Raw genomic sequence first — 19,318 nt, 5'->3', positions numbered from 1 at the left:
ACGATCTTACAATTTAGAAAAGATTACACAGGATTTCTGCTACCTGCACCCCCCCCCCACCCCAGCTCCTTAGAAATCATTTGCCCACAAGATAAGATATCACCACCCACAATCTTCACTTCCTCTGTAAGTTTCCCCTCTTATTATCCTTTCAGGCTATCTGCTAGCACCCTAGCACTACTGGTTTTGAATTTGTCAGGTTGTCCCCAATTTCAGCACTTGTTCCTAAATGCTCCTGCCTTAGCCAGAACTTTTGTTAACTCTGGAATGAATAGGAGTGATCAAAATATACCATGAATATTTAAAATTTTTAAAAATTTATAACAGTAGAAGACACACTGCCATTAAGCTCCCTCAAAATACTGCCTCTTGATTTAAACCCAGAGACCCCATCACTCTTGCCACATTCTGGAGCAGTTCTAGAAGTCCTCTTCCGTGTCTTTAGAATATGTGATCAAGAATACAGTGAATGATGTTGCCAGGTGCTGTCCAAGGAAAAGCAGGCTCATAAGAACACTGAGGTGCATCCTCATCCGCTTTGTTCACCAGAGTGGCACCACGTGACTTCTGGCTTTTCCCAAAGTCACAATGACTATGAAAAGTAAATGTTTTGAGTATTTTTCAGGACTCGGAGGCAGCCACAAAAATGACACAAAAGAGGACTTCCAGAACTGCTCACGAAAGTGGCCAGAATGGTGGGATAAATGTGTATGAAGCAAGAAGGAGTGTTTCAAGGGGGATTAATGGCAGTGTCTTTCAGTGAGACCACTTTTTAAAATTTAAACATTCATCAGAGTTTTTGATCACAACTTTAGAGTACTTTCTCTCATTGGCATGAAATTTTTTTCCAGCTAAATTAGTTTATATGAAATATAGTCAAATTTCTTTACTAAATTATCTTGATTACATAATCTCTTTGGTTGAAATTGAATTGTAATAATGCTATCTTTATGACCATCCTCAGTAATCACCTAGTAACTTGTTTCTAAATACTTTTAGACAAGTTATACTTGACAATCTATGTCTGAAACTCCCTTGAAAAATAGGCTTGGTGGCATGTATTTATTTACACTAATATCTTTACCACTTAAAGATTAAGTCCCAATGGGCAGAGCTAGTCTTTTGCAATTTACTTAGGAAACATTATTTGGAAACATTACATTATTCATCTACCATATGCTCTCCTCTGAGCTATCAGCATATAGTTTTACATAGCTTCAGTTTTATTGGGTAATTGCTCCATGACAAGTAAACATAACATTCAAGAGTAAATGTTTAGAAACGTTCATAGCAATTTGGTAGAACACTTTTACTTTTGTTAATGCTAAGAATATGACATTTGGACAGATATTTTGTGTGTTTTAATTTAACTTTTGTAATAATTCTTTACCATAGTCTATAGGCATAAGGTAGACTGGAATTAAAAGCAAAAACAGCCGGTCCTTCCCTACACATTGTCAGTATGGCAGGAAGTTTCTAAATATGAACAAATACTCAATGTTCTATCTGACTTTCACTCAATAACTGTTTGCTAGCTACCTCTTCTGAAAGTATTCGTTTCTTCTTCCTTCTTATGAATGTGATACCACAAAATCCCATAGTTGGAAAGGACCATGTATTTTGTAACTTTTTCTGATCAGAATGAAGTATTTTCAGTGTAAACTGCTCTATATGAAAACTCTCTAATTTCCTTATTGAATTTTTTAGACACATAATCTGCTTGATTGAAAACTGATTTTAGTGTTGAAATTAATTATCAGCCTCTGTGATTTCCCTTAGCAATTGCCTAGCAACTTCCTTTTATCTAAATCTTTTAGACAATTTCAAATTGACAATCCAATGTGAGAATCTGTCTCAAAAAATTGCCTTATTTCATTATAACTCCTGAAAAGTCTCAAATTTATTTAAATATGGCCCTGTTTGAATTTATTAATACATTTAGTTAAAACTATCCCAGGTCTATGAATAATTTCAGTCAGTAATACTGAATACATTTTAAAAGCCAATAAAACTGCATCTATTTGTAGTCATTTTAAAAGAGCCTTAGGGACATGTTCCTTATCTTCCTTCTCAAGTTTTTAAAAATAAAACTAAATCCTTATCTGTCGATTTTAAAATTATTAGTTATAGATGTGGAATTTTCTCTATCGAAGAGAAAAAGCTTCTTTCAAAATAAAAATAATAAAAGAGAAATCATACATAGATTTGACATTTCATCCAGATTTCTTAAAAATGATCTTTATCTGTTGATTTCCCAGTTCATCATCCACCATGTTTTCCTATCTCACTAGTTTTCTTCACACTAAGCACAGCATTCTCTCTGAATGTCTCTGCCCTCACACGCGCAGTTTTCCTAAGGTGCTATTCTTCCGTCAGCTCCCGGATCTCAATCCATGAGTCCAGAACTGAGTGACTCAGCGTCTCCTGTCTAAATCCCTGCTCAACCCCCTACCCTGTTGTCCTCCCTTCTGTTCCAAAGTGTTCCCTCTCCTTTTCTGAGCTTCCCCAGTGCTTTCTAGGAAGTGTCCATACTCAGTTGACAAATAATTACTGCCGCACTAGTTTGTTGACTTTTATAACCCTTCTCTCTAGAGTGTAAACTCTTATTTATTTTCATATTCTCAGCTGCTAGCACACATTGGGTGGGTCATACCTGTTAACAAATATGTGAATGAACTGCTAATGTTTTCTGATTATGGTTTTTATTTTTCAATCAAAGTAAGCTAGTTTTTGAATAGCTGTCGTCATTCTATCCTTTGATTCATTAGTGAGCTCAAAATTCCAACATGGTAAACAGATTTTTGAAGTTGCAAGAGTGTCTCTGAGGATGCTTTTTAAGGAGAAATGGTGTGGTTAAAGATTGGGAAGCAAAAATGAGTCTATCCAAAGAATAACAAAGCAAGTGCAGAAGCAAACTTAAAAAGCTAATTCTTCCCATTCTTTATTCCTTAGTAACATAAATGAATCATAACATTTAGAATACTTTTGTTTTGTTTGAGCCAGGATCTCGATATATAGTCCAGGCTGGCCTTGATGTTACTCTGTAGCCCAGGTTGGCCTCTAATTCATGGCAATCCTCCTGCCTCAGCCTCCTGAGGGCTGGGATTATAGGTGTGTACCACCACACTTGGCCCATAACATTTAGAATGCTGATTCTCTAGTCAATGGTGTTAAATATATTTACTAGCTGCCATCATGAGACTATATAATTTACTACTAATAAAATACCTCACTTACATTTACTGCCTTCTAGTCTTTCAACAGGTTATCTCTTTCAGGACTATACCTGATGCTCCTACAACACGTTCTTCTCCTCTGATTACTGAATACGAAGAAGCAAACACAACCTAGAAATATTGCTGTCTTCTTGGTATGAGACTATCAGTGGACAGAAGAAGATGCAGAAAAATATCTTAACTCTGGGCTACCCAACTCCAGGGGCTGTCTCTGCCAGAGACATTGTATTGGGAAAGTAATAATAGAGAAAGGATATCTTCGGAAAGAATAATTAGAGCAAAGGGCTATTCTACAGTAAAGTTGTCTTTGTGATTCTAAATTGATGTTTTTCCTTAGGCTATTTGGCATTTCTGTCCAATCGCAACAGATTTAAGACACTTTATGATACTGAATGACAATAACAAACATGTGCCCATTCCTGGAATTGCATTATTCAATACCTAGGTTCCTGATCCATTACATGCAAACAGATTTTTAGAGCCAAATAATATCATAAATTATACAAAGTTGTTTAAATAAATAGGAGATAGTAAGTTAAAATAAGAAATTATTTTGAAATCCACATGACATTTCCGATTTTGTGGGGTTTTTTTTTCTATAAATATGACTTTCTCTCTTGAAAAGAGTTCATCATAAACTCATTCAGAAATGACCTGTCCAAGAAAAATAGAACAAGAGCTGTCCTATGAGTAAAATTGGTAATTAAGTTGTCAGATGCCAGGCCTTGCTTTTAAGAAACCTCAAGGCCAAAATCTTGGCTGCACTGAGTGTCCAAATTAAACAGTGTGGGCTGCAGACTGCACTGAACAGACTGAGAGCATACATTTAACAAAATTTAATCTCCTGCCTCCCTGAAATGCCCAGATTTTTGGTGCTTAGCTTCAGCCATAGATTATGAACACTTATACTTGCAGGTTTTTGTTACTCCCTTCTACTTTTCACTGATATTCTAAGATTTGCTTTTCTCATCATGGATTGATTCACAGCCATCCTGGACCCCAGTAATGACTCTGGCAAAGCTCACATACGGGGGCATCTGTTTGCATTTCCTTAGATTTCCTTTCAGCTTCTGGAAAACAGAACGAAGATCAAACTATTTTTGAAGGAACTTCTTCAAGGATACCCAAGGAGATCATCCAACCTTTTAAATCATCTGCCAGGATTCTTGTGTGAATAAATTCTGGAGCATTATGGCCAAGCAAAGTATTATATTTGGAATATAAAATGTTTCTTTGGGCTCTGATACCCAAGTATGGACAAGCTGAGAAGTTAGATTTAACAAATATTTACTGAGATGATTCCTATCTGCCATTTGCTGAGTTTAGGGAGGTAAATATGACTGGGACAAGATTCTGTCACCATGAAGCTTGCAATCTGTCAAGGGAGACACCAAACTGAGAGTTCACATGCCCAGTGCAAACAAGCTTGAGAACAATGGGCTTTGGAAGCCCAAGGCAGGAATGGTTCCTTCCTCCCATAGTGACTTGGGGAAGATGGGAGAGGATAACAATTTTCAACTTTTCCTCTGGGAAGTCTTCCATTTTCGCGTTCTGTTTTCATGGTAAGGGAAGAATTAAAGCCATGCTTTTGGAAATCCATTCTATTTCTTCAATCAATAAGTCCTCTATTTGTCTAGAAAAAATGGCTGTTGGTATCACAAATTCTGTTCATCCCATAGAGCCTGAATCTCAAGACCTTGATATATTATTGCAAATCTGCAAGTCTGAGCCATCTGGTTTTTCATTTGCTTTGTATGTTATTTACAAAATTCAAACAGTGCCATCACTGCTTTTTCTAGAGATTTATCAACAAAAAGAATTACAACACATTATAGTTTCACACATTATAGAATCACACATTACAGTTTTTAACCATCAGTCAATTGTGTGGACAAGAACATCATTCAGATAGATTTGTCAAATGTCTCATCTAACCTTAAAGTTAGGCATTTTATTATTTTTAAATGAGCCATTAACTCTCTCAATGAATTATAAGCAAAGATAAAAGTAGTACACCGCTCAAATCAAAGGCCCCCTAACAGCTGAAAGACTTAATACAGTTCAGATACAACCAGGAAATATTTAGGCTCTCAAAGAACTAAGCTCAATAGTCTATTTAAATCAGGCAATTTCAAAGCTGAAAAAAATTTTAAGATCATTTAATTTATAATTTCCAGATGTAACATTAGTTATATGAGTGATTAATTGTAACTATATAATTACATTTCATACTAAAAGTATATCAGAAGAAATTACAAGTTGCACCTTAAATATATGATTTCATAAATATTTCTGCTTAGGAGATGGTTAAGAAAATAAATAAAAGTAAAGTTATTAGAAAATTATAAAAATATGCATGTATGACCTAAATTCTGAGAAGAACTTAGAGTCTCGGGAAAATGGATTTAGTTCAATTTCATCACTTGATACATAATAAAATAAGAATATCAAAATATTTATCTGTTATCCAAATAATTTATTTATCTGTCCCTGAGTTGCAGGGTCTCAGTTAGTAGCATTGCTAATTATGCAGCTGCCCAAGCGAAATACCCTGGAATCACCACTGACCTTTTTGCCACCCCCTGTATTAAGTCCATTTCTGCTTCCCAGGTTCAAGCCTTACCCCTCTCATTTGAACCTCGGGACCAGGCTTATGTTCTTAGCCAATCCCTTTCTTCATCTTGTTGAATCTATCCTCACATTCCTCATTCTTAAAAAAACCAAACAAACCAGACATCATCTTATTCTTTTACATAACTCACTTTCTGGATTATATGAAGTAAGGGTCTAGTGGAAAACTGTTGACATACTGGAAATGGCAAATTTGAGAAGTGTTTGAAAAAGTGGCATTTTATGAAGTTATATCCAGAATACGAGCAGCCAGCTGCATCAGGGGAGCCGGGATTACGAACACTCTTCCACCTACCCTCTTTCTTCTTTCGACATGCTCCCCTTTGGCCAAACACAATGTACAATCAGATCACACACAAGGGGGCAGGCAACAAAATCCACAAAACTCAACCTCTACATTCAGTAGCAACCTTCTCCATCCCATTTAGAGGGAGAGGATGGGTCTGTTATGGCAGAGAGCAGACAGTGCTTGACCTGTTTTGCTCTTTTAAAACAAATAAGCTGAAGTCTCTTTGATAGGCATGTAAAACCCTTAATACTCTCTGCTGTGTACTTTTCTGGGTAAAGTGTATGTGGTTCCTTCCAATGCCCAATGACTACATCTACCAGTTTTGAAACCACAACTTGCCACATTATCTTTAATTTCTAGAAACTGCTTTGTTCAACTCCATCAGATTTCATCATCTATCAGGTCTCAATACAGATGCTGTCTCCTCTTTGTAGCCCTCTTGATACATCCCTCTGAATTGCTGGATCCAGAATGCACTGCCCTCTGGTAATATATCAAGACTTGCCCTGCGAATCTCTCACTCCATGCTCTCTGAGCTATGAGTAGGAAGTGGAAAGTTTTATGAACTTGGGAAAAATGCTTTCTTTTCTTGGAGGCCTCCTGTGGGTCATTTCTCCCATTGCAGAACAAGAAAGGGAGGGCAGAGATGAAGGGAAAAGTATCAGGGAGCAGACTGCCTAGGCCTCTCTTCAGAACAGAAAAGGAGAGGAACAAGAGGAAGAGGAGGAAGAAGAAGGGGAGAAGGAGATAAAAAAAGAGGAGAAAGGGCAGGGAGAAGAGGAGGAAATACATGGGTGGCCCAGCTCTGTTTTGAAAGCCTTGTTCTCAATTTCTCTTTCCTTGCTCAAAGTTAAACTTCAGCAGCATTGTGAGAGTGTGGGCAATATCTGCTTAGGGATTGGGATTAAGTTTTTGGGCCTCACACTGTGAGAACAGCTGTGTATCCTGTGGACCAATGCACACGGGGAATTGTGGAGAGAGCAAAGGTTTTGCTAGCATTATGAGACCACCTTGGCCACTGCACTAGTAGAATTCCAGTTTGCTAGGACTAAATGTTCATTTCTGGGCCCAAGGCAGGCTCACTAGTGACACCGTAGCTATAGAAGCAGCTGGATGGCTTAAGGCATAGACTAAGAAAACTTTTGATTTTTTGCTAGGAATAAATATTCACTGCTAGGCCCGTTAGGCCTATCCAGGGATCTCCAACTTGGATAGAAGCTAAACCTCTGCCTTCGAAGATTCACATTATCACACAAAGTGTTTGCAGTGAGAAAGATTCTGGCAGAGAGAATTTAATGATATAGGAATAAATAGTTTATTGAGGAGCTAGGGCCACTTATTCAAGAGTCCTAAAGAACAACCTGTATCTTCCATAGTACCTGCTCCAGGATTTGAGGTCCTAATCACCTCTCTTTTCTTAGAATAAATATAAACATTATTTATGTGATCATTCTCTCTTATTTACCCTTATGGTATTTCGGTTTGCATTTCTATCATGGGAAATCATGATAGAAACCATGTTATAAATGAGTATGGACCGGAAAGTAGGAGTATTATTTGGTATCTCTTTGTGTCCTCTTAAGAATAGCACAAATAAAGTCTGAGTACACGTAAGCACAATGTTATGAGATTTCCTCCAAATCCCACTTATGCCTTCCACTCATTTATCATTCCACTGCTGCACATATTACTGCTACCTACGGAATGTTTGTGCTCCCCCGAAACCAATTTATATGTTGAAGCCCGAATCCTTAAAGTGATGGTATTAGGAGGTGGGGCTTTGAGGGTAATCAGGCTCAATGAGGCCATGAGGGTGAAGCCTCCCTAGTGGGAATAGTGCCCTGGTAAGAAGAGGAAGAGATACCAGCTCCTTTTCTCCCTGCCATGTGAAGACCCAGCAAGTAGGTGACCTGCAAGCTGGGAAGAGGAAATGAATCTGTTGGCACTTCGATCTCAGACTTCTCAGACTCCAGACTATGCAGAATATATATCTGTTTATGCTTCCCATCCTATGGTATTTTCTCACAGTAGCCTGGGCTAATTTATTATCCTGAGAGATTATTTAGAAAAAGTCCACATCAAGATTTTCCAGATAATTTTCATTAGACATGTTTATTTCTTAGCTTAACTAAATGAAATGCTCATTTTAAACTTTTGTCAGTTTCTATGTTAAGTTAGCATAATGTTTTAGGAGTATTGGTCCAATGTAAGGCAATGAACAGTTGTTTATTCGAAATTTCCCCAGGCAAAGATGATACAGTGCAAAATAGGAGAGAGCAGGTATAATCTGGTTGCAGTTAAAGGAAGAATGAATGGTTTGCTATTTATTTAGACTCTTAAATCTTGATTTATAGATATAGAATTGATGGTCACATCAACTTCCACTTTCTATGAACAACTCTTAAAGGCTGCCATGTTTGATGTGCTCTCTAAAGTGTAATGGATCAACATTTGGTGCATTTTGGACCAGCTGTAGTGGACGGCTTGGAGAGATCATTTGTGCTGACCTCTTTCTTGGCCATTCACCTCCACCACAGTGCCAGCTAATGGGCTCCCCAAAGCACTGCGTGTGCCATTGATCATGCTCCCCAAAGACGATTTGTCCAGAAATGAGAACTCAACCCAAGTTGGCTGATCAGAAGGCGTTCCTTTGTAATATGCAATTTGGACAATAAGACATTGCATCTATCCACATGCCTGGGGAAATCATGAGTAGTGTTCATCCACTAGTGAACACCATTTTGTTACATGGACAGCAAGTAGAGGAAATATACTGACAGAGAGAGATGCACACAGCAGAAAAGCAAGCAGAGGCGGGGATGAGAGGCAGATGAATTTCCCTGGATCCAGGTCTTCTTGAGGCTCCAACCTCATTTATTTTTACCCTTGAGCTCTTTGAGGCCTTCAATGTCTTTCTGCTAAATTCTTTATTTTGACTAAGACAGTAGAAGTTGCTCGCTTTCCCCTGAATCCAAGGTGGCAAGTAGTTCACAGAAGGTCATGGAAAGTGTAATAAAACTCTAACAGTAGCTTTAAGGGGTTTGTTCCTGGGCCTAGCATTGTCTGAATACAGAGTCGCCATCCCATGTTTTTTAAAAAATTAATTAAAACCTTCTTTCAAGATACTGAAGGGTCTTTTATACGACAGCATCTTTTTACAAAGTATAATACAAAATCGTACAGTTGAGGCTTGTTTGGAGAGGGTGATCATTTCCTGCTTACATTCATTTTTGTGTTTTTCTAGTTATTGGCGTGATTTTCAAGTGAGCCACTGTTATTTCACTGAACTATTTCTTGGCCAAACATTTTGTATAACTTTAATGCGAAAATGACTTGTTTTGAAGTTGAATCTATTTGAATGTGATCACTAGATGTAAGCAATGATTTTTGATGGCAGGAAGTATAAATAATCCTTAATAAAGTATAGTTAACCCTCCATAATTATATATTTGTTACCAAATAAGGATGTGATGCTAGCTATTGGAGATATAAAGATGGGCTTATTTTATTTTATTATTTTTTTGGTACTGGGGATTGAACTTGGGTCCTTGTACTTGCGAGGCAGGTGGCAGAACCACTGAGCTACATCCCCAGCCCAAGATGGGCTTATTATGGAAATAGCTAAGTTGCTATACTTTGTGATAAATGCTGTAACAGTGTTGTTGGAGACAACATTTTGAATAACTAATCCAGATAGGATGGCAGAAAATATCTGGATCATATAAAGACTACATGCAAACAAACAGCTAGGCCAGGAAGAGGATATGACAAGTTGTGAGATCTGAGGATAAGTGATATACTCTTCTCAAGAGTAAGGTGTAGGAAAAGAAGAACACGTTTAGTGCTTTTCTGAACACTGTCACTTGAGTATTCCCCAAAATAATTTTACAAAACTATGTATCTCCTTTAATATTTTACCTTGATATCTACAAGTTTTATATTAGTTCAATATTTCTAAAACATCTGACACTGTATGAGTTCTTTCTATGAAATTTCATGGAATTCTGGAGGTATAAGTTAAACTCCTTAAAATGACAGAAATTATAATTCGGCCATGTGACAAAAATGAGAAAGTGAGTCCAGCTACGTCCACTTGTGCCTGTCGATTATGACTTCTATTCTATGGGAGGAGGGGGAAGAGAGGAGAGCAGTGTGGCAGGGGCTCATGTCTTGCTCCCGCTGCAATATTACAAATCACTCTTGTCACGTGACTTTTCACAGAAGAGCCACAATCTCAGATTAACTTGCTGTTTGCTCCCACTAACGATATCCCCCTAAGTGAATTTTAGTGGGATTCAGATGTGAGATGAGGAGATGAGGAGGAGGAGATTTGAGAAAGAGGACATAAGAGGGGGCAAGCAGGCCACAGGCACCTTTCTTCATCAGACTCCTTTTGGAAGAGAACATATGCATTTCAGCACCTGCAAAATGACTCCCTTGCAACTATTTGTGCCACACAGCCTTGAAAATCCCTGAGGTCAGGGAGGCATCTTCCACTAGGGAGACCTGTAGCTCTGGTACTGCTCTATCTGGAGTTTGCTCTATTTTCTCTGAGAGATGCCTCCTCTTTTCCAGTCCCACCAGTGAGAACTTAATTGTGGGTCACAGAGTTTGGAATGAGTAACTAAGGAAATCACTACTAAGATTGAGAATACAGTCTCGGGGGATAATTGGTTTCGGTGTTAATGGAGAATAAAGACTTGTGACATTAGAAATCTGAGACAGAATGCTAGGGAGACAGAAGGGGATGGGGACATCAATCAGAAGTTCAGAGACAGGAATGTTATTTTGGATCTCACCTGTCTCTACTGGTCAAGACTAAAACTTGGGTTACCTACAATGAGAAATTATTTCTATTTCTGTTTTTTTTCAATCATTCACTTCTTTCATATTCCATCAATTTCCATCCTTCTTGGTCTAATTCACATGTTTTAGGTAAATTTATTAACTTTATGGCCACTTTTAATGATTGACAAAATTCATTCCACTTTAAAGTTGCCAAACAATATCAGATTCAAACCTGTATTTGTTTCTTGCCCTTCTCCAACTATAATGTTGAGTTCTGACCAAGGCTCTTGGCTGTATTAAGGACGAGCGTGAGGGACATAGTGAGGGTCTGAAACAGCCCACTCTTTTTGTCAGGGCTCAGTTCTGTGGTGCAGACACAGAGAAGTGGAGGCAGGGCTCTCCTTATGTAACTGGCCACCAGTCAATGTAGGGAGGTGGCTCTACTGTTTAACAGGTTGCTTTAGTTCCGACAGGGGCATGGGGTAGATGTCCTTTCTGCTGTATCCTCCATGAAGATAGTATAGATTTCATATTGGATGGGCATGAAGTTCACTTGGGTTCCTTCTATTACTGAACATCTTTCAAAAGGAAGACAGCTGGGTCTACTTTCAGTCCAAATGGAAGTTGTCTGGATAACCCTATAATTCCATTTTATTTCTGTTCTTTGTGCTTCTTCAAGTGGACCACAGGAAACTACAAGTTCTCCTTCCCACCTTTTGAAGACCACGTATAACTGGGTTGTAGGATGGTCTCCCCTTCACCAGTCTTCTCCATTTCCCCAGGTCCTTCTAAGAACGTTTTCTTGATACCCTCTTCTACTTCAGCCTCTGGAAGCAAATTCTGTTTTGCAAATTTTTCTACTTTTTCTTTCTTGGTATCACCAATTTTATTATTAATTAATTTAATTTTCATTTATTTATTATTAATTCTCTTGGATCCCTTCCATTATTGTGTTTTGTATAGTGCTGGTAGTAGTATCTTCCTCCCTTCCACCATTTCTTCCTCTGGGAAAGAGGTAAAAAGTTCTTAGCGCAAACACTGCCCTACTCCAAGGACAAAGACTTCAAGAATCCTGCATACTCTTAATTTCCAGTTCTCTCCTGAGAACACTGTTAATGTAGTAGATTCTGCTTCCCTTAGTAAGCCTGCAGGGTGAGGTTGTGTCTTACTCTAATTACTGGGAATCTGTGGTGGGTCATTAATATGCATGGTATTTTAAACCCTTTTTTTTAAAAAAAATTAATTTTATTCATACAATTTAAATATACATAATGATCACATTCATAAGAGGGAGTGTGTACCTGTACATGGTATACTTTGATTCCTCCTTTTTCTCCCCCTCGCCTGCCCTCCCTCCAATGATTCCATTTTTTCCTTCTTTTCTCTTTTTTGTCACCTTTCCCTCCTTTTATCCCCTTCCCTCTTTCACAGTTTCCCTTTCTTTTTGAACATTTTCTTCTGATTTCATATAATCTATTATTCATTTTGGTCCTTACTTACCCATTCAGTTTCTCACACCAGAGACACAAGGCAATATTTACATGTGTCTGATTTATTTCACTTAAGAGTATAGCTCAAGTTGTATCCATTTAGCTATAAATGTCTCAAGTTTATCTTCCTTTATGGCTGAGTAGAACTCCATTATATAAAAAAATCTTTTTTATCCATTCATCGGTTGATGGGCATTGGGTTGTTTCCAAAATTTAGCTATTACAAACTGTGTCACTATAAAAGTAGGTACACATATATCATTGTGGTATGATGCTTTTAATTCTTTTGGGAAGATACCCAGCAGAAGAATAGCTGGTCAAATGGGAAATTTAATCCTAATTTTTACTTTTTTATTAAGTTTATTGGTACATTTTAGGTATAAAATAGTTACATTGATCATTGGGATCTTGTATCTTTATATGATATATCTTGGTTCTTATTTTTTCCCCATTCTCTGCCCTCCCTTCACTCCCTCCACTCCTCCCTATTTACACAGACTTTGTTTCCATTTTTTCCTTTTCTCATATTTTTTCTTTTCCCTTCTTTCCTTTCCCCTGCCCCTCCCACTTCCCCTGCTCCTTTAGACCCCACAGCCTTGCCAGCATTTGTTATTGGTTGATTTCTTCATGACAGCCATTCTTTCTGGAGTGAGATGGAATCTCAGACTTGTTTTAATTTGCATTTCTCGGATGATCTGTGATGTTGAACATTTTTTCACATACTTATGAGGCTTTTCTACTTCATCTGAGAAGAGTGTATTCATTTCAGATGCCCATTTTTGGATTGAGTATTTAAATTTGGGGGGTCTGATTTTTTTCAATTCTTTGTATGGTTCAGATATTAGTCATTTATCTTAGGAACTACTGGATAAAATATTTCCCCACTCTGTGGGTTGTCTCTTCAGTCTACTGGTGATTTCTTTTGTCCTGTAAAAACTTTTTAATAGGATGAGATCCCAGTTGTTGATTCTTTGCACTATTTCCTGTGAAGTTTGGGTTTTGTTCATGAAGTCGTTGCTCCTATGTCCTCAAGAGTTCCCACCTATTTTCTCTTCCAGCAGATTTCATGTTTCTCTTGTAATATTTAGATCTTTGATCCATTTTGACTTTATTTGAGGGGCACAGCCAACTTCACTCAATTCCTTGTGACCCTTGCATGAGGGAGGTTGTTATTTTCAGATTAGAACTGTGGTTTGTACTGGTAGGACAATAAAAACTAAGCTTTTCATTTCAGAAAATGAGTTTACCCTTTATCCTGGGATCGTAAAGAGTTAGGCTCATGGAAACAGAAATGATAGGCACTAATATCCAATATAGTAAAGTCAAAGTATCTGGAAAAAATTCATCTGGAGGAGCCTAATAAATGGTTGACAACTCGGTATGGATTTGGAGTTTAGAATAGAAATTCAGTACAAGAGAGCTGAAACCATTAACATACTGACAACAGCATCGGAAACATTGGAACTGAAGGACACCTTCTATGGAAGATATGCACATATTCCCATGGAAGGGAGGTGGGTAGGAGGAAACCCAGGGGCATATCAATAAGTGATGGTAAGAAGGAGCAAAGTACAGGCAGGGAGGGAGACGGAAAACTACGACAAAATGAATAAGCAAATATGGAAAGAGAAAAGAGAAATAGAACTTGACCAAGAAAGGACACGAAGAGTAAAGAAAGGAACAGGTACATCTCAATCACGGAAAGGAGAAGGACAGGTGGCTCTTTCGGGCTGTGACTCAGTGGCACCCACGTCTGCCTGAGGCGCAGGCTGCCCAATGGGAACATGGACAAGGTCTGGAATTTAAGACTCCTGTGTCCTCTGACTGCTTGCATTAATGTGACAACGGGTTTATGTATTGTGAGGATTAACTTGATGTGGCAGTTTAAACTATGGTGCCCCGCCCAGTTGTTCTGTCAAACACTGCTCTAGATGTAGCTGTGAAGGCATTTTTTTTTTTTTTTGTGATGAACATTTACAATACTTTGCTTTGCTTAAAGTCAACTGATTGTAAATGTTCAAGTAAAGAAACCTGCTTTTTTATTCACCCATAATGTGGGTAGGTCTCAAGAGCAAAGACTGAAATTTCCTGGAAAAGAAAAAAAAAATCTGCTTTAAGCAGCAACATAAAAACCCTGCTAAAGTTTCCATCCAGTTGGCTTGGCCTGCAGATTTGGTTTCAGGGCTTACCACCAACTCTTACTTGAATTTCCAGCCTGTCAGCAGGTCTTACAGGTTTCAAGCTTGCTAGTCTCACAACTGCATGAGATAATTCCTTAAAACACAAATTGATCTCTTTCTCTCACTGTCTCTCTCTCTTTGGAGACTGTGTATATGTATATCTTATAGTGTTTTTCCTGGAGAATCCCAACTAATATATATGTGTATTCCAGCATGCAAATAGTACAACTAATATCTCACCTAGGGGATCACGCATGTTTCTTCCACTAGACTAAAAAACTCCTTTCAGCTCAGACTGCCGCTCATTCATGTTCTCTCATTTGTACATGTTGTCAGTGCGTAATGTTTATGGTTACTGTGGGAAAATGGTGCGTGTACATAATACACCTCAATTCTTCTGTTTTTTTAATCCCTCCTCACCCCTCTCTCCCTGCTCCTCCCCATTCTTGGTTCCCTTCCTATTTTCAAAAGCTCTGTTTTCATAATTTTCCCCTTAATTCTTTCTTTTCCATCCCCGTTCCCTCCCTGCCTCTCTTCCCCCTCAACCTCCTGTTCTCTCCTGCTCATGTGAAGAAAGATCTCCCTACTTTCTATTTATCTTTATATATACCTGATAGAAACATGAGTTTTTAATATAAGAGAAATCAGATGACATTTAAGCTTCACATTGCCTGGTGTATTTGGGAAAATAAAAATTAAATAATACATGGATAAGATCTTAATGGGAAGAGATTAAAACTGTCATATCTTTTTGGTAATGAACATTGTAGCTGCATACTAACTTTGCCCCAGTTCATGAAATCAAGATGGGTGCCTGTTAATTAAGATCACGGCAGGCTGGCGATCTAAGAGGAATTCATCAGGCAGGACATATGAGTCGACATAGGAAAGATGGTGTGTTATGCACTGACTGCTGAGTGACATTTCCGTGTTGACGATAGTCTGTATCTCTGACTACAAATTCAGGTGTGCAGGAGAGGATGTAGTTCTGTAATTTCTTAAAAATTCATGCAGCTTTGTAGGCCCTTATCTTGCCAAGTGTGGAAAAATCAATCTCTTTCATGATCGGGGTGAACTGTAAACCATACTGGTGAAAAGAAAACGGGTGACAGGCAGGGCACTTCAGATCCTAGAGAGCTGTCTGTAGGGATCCTAAGGGGCTCTCGGTTATGCTTAAACCCAGTCTGGAGAGTTCCTTCCCACACAGCAGCTCTGGGCCTTTGCTTGGGCTTTGCTTAGGATGTGAGTGTTTCCTTCATAAGGAGAGGACAGGCTCCTTATGAGCCAAGTAAGGAGTTTTTCTGCCTTCCTTGGGCACCGCCAGGATGGGATGCATCAGCCTCTGAGTCTTCTCTATTTTTGTTATGCCTCAAAAGTCCCTAATAATGATCTGAAAAGTAAACTTAATTCTTTTTCCCTAACAAATTAAGAGTCATTATTGTTAGGTAGCTCCAGATTCTGCCCCCCCAAAACAAACAATAAAAAATAAACTATGGAAACATGAAAATTTCATGCATACAATATATAGAGAAAGAAAATAGAGCAAGTGAAATATTTCAGAATGTTGTTCTGCCATGTATGTGTCTTTCAATAATTAAGACGTTGCTTACCTTACTGATACTTTTCTGTTTGCGAGGAAACACAAAATGGCTATTGTAATATGAGTCATCAGGAATGCAAATCCAATACCCAGAAGGATCCATATGTCTGTAATTCCAAACCAGTTGAAAAGATAAATATGCAGTAAAATATATTAATGACCACAAACCAAGCAATTCGCTTAGGCATGTCACTTACTATTCGGAGCGTACATAAAATCGGAAGTAGTAGGGTTGAACTTGATGTGGCATCTATTTCCTTTCCATGCTTGTGGACATCTGGAAATGAGATAAAATACAATAACTGCCAGCAAGTAAAAAAGTAAAGTGGAAACATATTTGAGCAGAATTCTCATTGGATTGGATGAGAGATGTAAACAATGAGATTCTAGTGAGTAATATGGGTAAGTGATAAGAAACCAAAAATGCTAAGCCAAAACAAAAGCAAAATTAAATTTTATTATTTTCATATTATTGTGTAATATGATTTTTAAAAATATTCATCTCCTTCTTGACTTTATAAGATGGGAATTTGGTTTCCAGATGTTCCTTTTGTGTGTGTGTGTGTGTGTGTGTGTGTGTGTGTTTTCAAATGCTGTCTCATTTTTACCAGCATCCAATATCATTTTAAACTATTTCTCATTTGGCCCAAACCTAAAAGCTATCACATTTTTTGGCAGGGAACACATTTAAGTTCTTTCTGGCAACCAATAGAGTGTACTCAAATTACAGATTAACATAAACACAAAGCAGAGAAAATTTGTTTCTCATTATAAAGGGATGAGGGTTCTTGTACTTAGATTTGGAATCAGATTAATAATTTTATTTGATGTATTACTAAAAAAATGTCCAGACCCCCGCTAGGATTCCATTACCTTTGCTTGGTTTTCAGAAAGTTCAGAATTGGAGACTAGTTTATCTCTCTAGGGAGATCCGGTTTATTTTTAAATGGTAAATACATCAAAATTTTTCTGTCAGTATGTTTTTGTATGGTGTGTGTGAAAGTTTATGCATATACACTTATTTACCAGAATAAAATAAAAGTTAAAGTGGATTTGGCTGAAGTTCTTGCCATGTTCACAGGAAATGCTAGACAATATAGGATTAAAAACTAGCTTTCAACTATATGTGTTTAAAAGCTGTGTGTTCAGAGCAGTGCTTATTCAACACAAGTGCATTTTCTTTCAATCTCTTTAAAATTTCAAAATTGGGATGCTCAAAAACAATTCATCCCAAAAGCAATCAGCTTCTTTAAATATAAAAAATCTAGATATTCTGAGGCCCAGTAGAATGTCTTCTTTTGCTAAGTAAATATTCTTTAAAATGTAAAAATTGAAAACAACTTGTTTTGATATTTCTGAAATTTAGATTAAAATAACTTAGAATTATTGAGAATTGGAGTATTTCGTTTTTATTTTCACAATCCTTAAGACGTAATCAGTGTCAGTCCTCATTTGACAGCACAAATTCTCCATGGCAATCTTTCACATGTGTGCACACCGGTGAGGCTAAAGATGGAAGACAATTTCATTCTGAGTTAATTGGATTTCTTTAGACTGAAAGTCTAAAGACATTTCCATCTTGGAAAAATGGTATGTATGTGAATGTGCCTATTAAAATAAGTTCCAGTGGAAAGTATTTTGGGATATCAGTTTAAAAAATCATACCCTATCCACCTCTGTTGTCTATCTGTCTGTCATATCTCTCTCTCTCCCTCTCTCTCTCTCCCACCCTTACACGCGGTTATATATATATACATATATATATATATTTGGTACCAGAGATCGAACTTGGGACCTTGTGCTTGCGAGGCAGGCAACAGAACCACTGAGCTAAATCCCTGGCCTATATATTTATATTTATTTAAAACCTGTGAGGTGGATGGGGAAGAGGAGAAGGGAGAAACACTTCCTGGGCTGGAGAGAGAAACGATATATTATTTAACATACATTGTCATCATTGTTTACCAAACTAAACTTCCTCTGTGGAAAACCCAGTGCGGAAAGTAATTGTAGTAATGGACTCTGGGCTTCGTTAAATTCTCCCTGATGAAGGTGGGTCTTGAGCCCCTGAAGTGCGATGCTGAGGACAGCATTAACGGCCCGCCAGGATGGTACCCTGAAGTCCCACCCATTCTTTGAGCAACAACAGGGAAAAAAATTTCTCTCTTGAGTACCGAGAGCTGGAAGGGAAAGTAGAAAATCCTGCCCTTCTAATTACAGTTGGGTGGACTCATTTCTTCCAAAATGACCATAAATCTTTATTAAATATCATTAAGATATCTTAAAAAAAACTACTAGAGTCATTTTCATTTTCTCCATTATCTTTTACAAGCATTTTGGATAGGGAAGCTTAGATATTTTACAGAACTATTTATTTTTTATTAATACAGCATTATTAGCATAATAAATGAAAACAATGAACATTTTTAATCCTGCAGGTAACGTTTTTGTTTTTGTTATCATTTTTTAGTAATGTATTGGGTACTCGTGTACTGTTGGAGCTGAAGGCCGAAGGTTCTTTTGGGAAGAAGTAGGACAGGGGATGTGAAAGAGCTGTGGAGGGGAATCCAGTGTGCTTTGGTTATGTGGTTGCCAAACAAGCAAGACCAGTGCAGGTGGGGACATCCTAGGCACGGCTGGAGGGTTTGGTCAAGTGTCTTAGAGTGCCTTATAATTGTCTGAGGCTAGGAAATAGTTCTAAAGATATAGGATGACAAGTTCTACTTTATTAGCTTGGCAATTAAGGATTAGAATTGCCCTTATATGTAATCACTTAGCTATTTCATGACTAAACAAAGAACAAAGCTGAATAAGGGTGTGATTTCACCTCTTGTGAAAGCCAAATAAATTCATAAGGATCATAAATATCACATAATACCTATACCAAGTCTAAGATATATCATTCTAAATTAGAATGCTTGGGGGTTGTTTTGTTTGTATGTTTTAATGTCAAGAAGAAAGGAAATAAATGTTAGATGTGATAGAATTACTTTGAAGTTTTATAAACTCTCATATTTTCATAATCAATCTTTAGATCATTTTTACTAAATTAAAAGGCTAAAATGAACTATTAGGCATCATAAGAGGAAAAAAGAATCACTTAT

General features: G+C 37.6%; 1 protein-coding gene across 8 annotated transcripts in view; it reads right to left on the bottom strand.

The window, feature by feature from the left end:
• Positions 1-19,318, bottom strand: part of Malrd1 (MAM and LDL receptor class A domain containing 1) — a 725,534-nt gene that overhangs the window by 17,238 nt on the left and 688,978 nt on the right. For 7 of the 8 annotated variants that reach the window (XM_087207225.1, XM_087207223.1, XM_087207221.1 and 4 more), the window contains 2 exons: positions 16,412-16,491; positions 16,225-16,321 (listed from right to left, as the gene is read on the bottom strand). In XM_087207225.1, the coding sequence (XP_087063351.1) occupies positions 16,225-16,321; positions 16,412-16,491 (177 nt within the window). Of the gene's footprint in view, positions 1-16,224; positions 16,322-16,411; positions 16,492-19,318 lie in introns of those variants that run through there. The other variant, XR_015449658.1, reaches the window with a different exon arrangement.

This window comes from Heterocephalus glaber, unplaced genomic scaffold (assembly GCF_053883595.1).
Source record: "Heterocephalus glaber isolate CG9 unplaced genomic scaffold, H.glaber_assembly_v1.0 deba00000768, whole genome shotgun sequence".
Classification (NCBI taxonomy): Eukaryota; Metazoa; Chordata; class Mammalia; order Rodentia; family Bathyergidae; genus Heterocephalus; species Heterocephalus glaber.
Note: the sequence above shows the minus strand (reverse complement) of the source record. Positions and strands in the feature narration are given on the sequence as shown.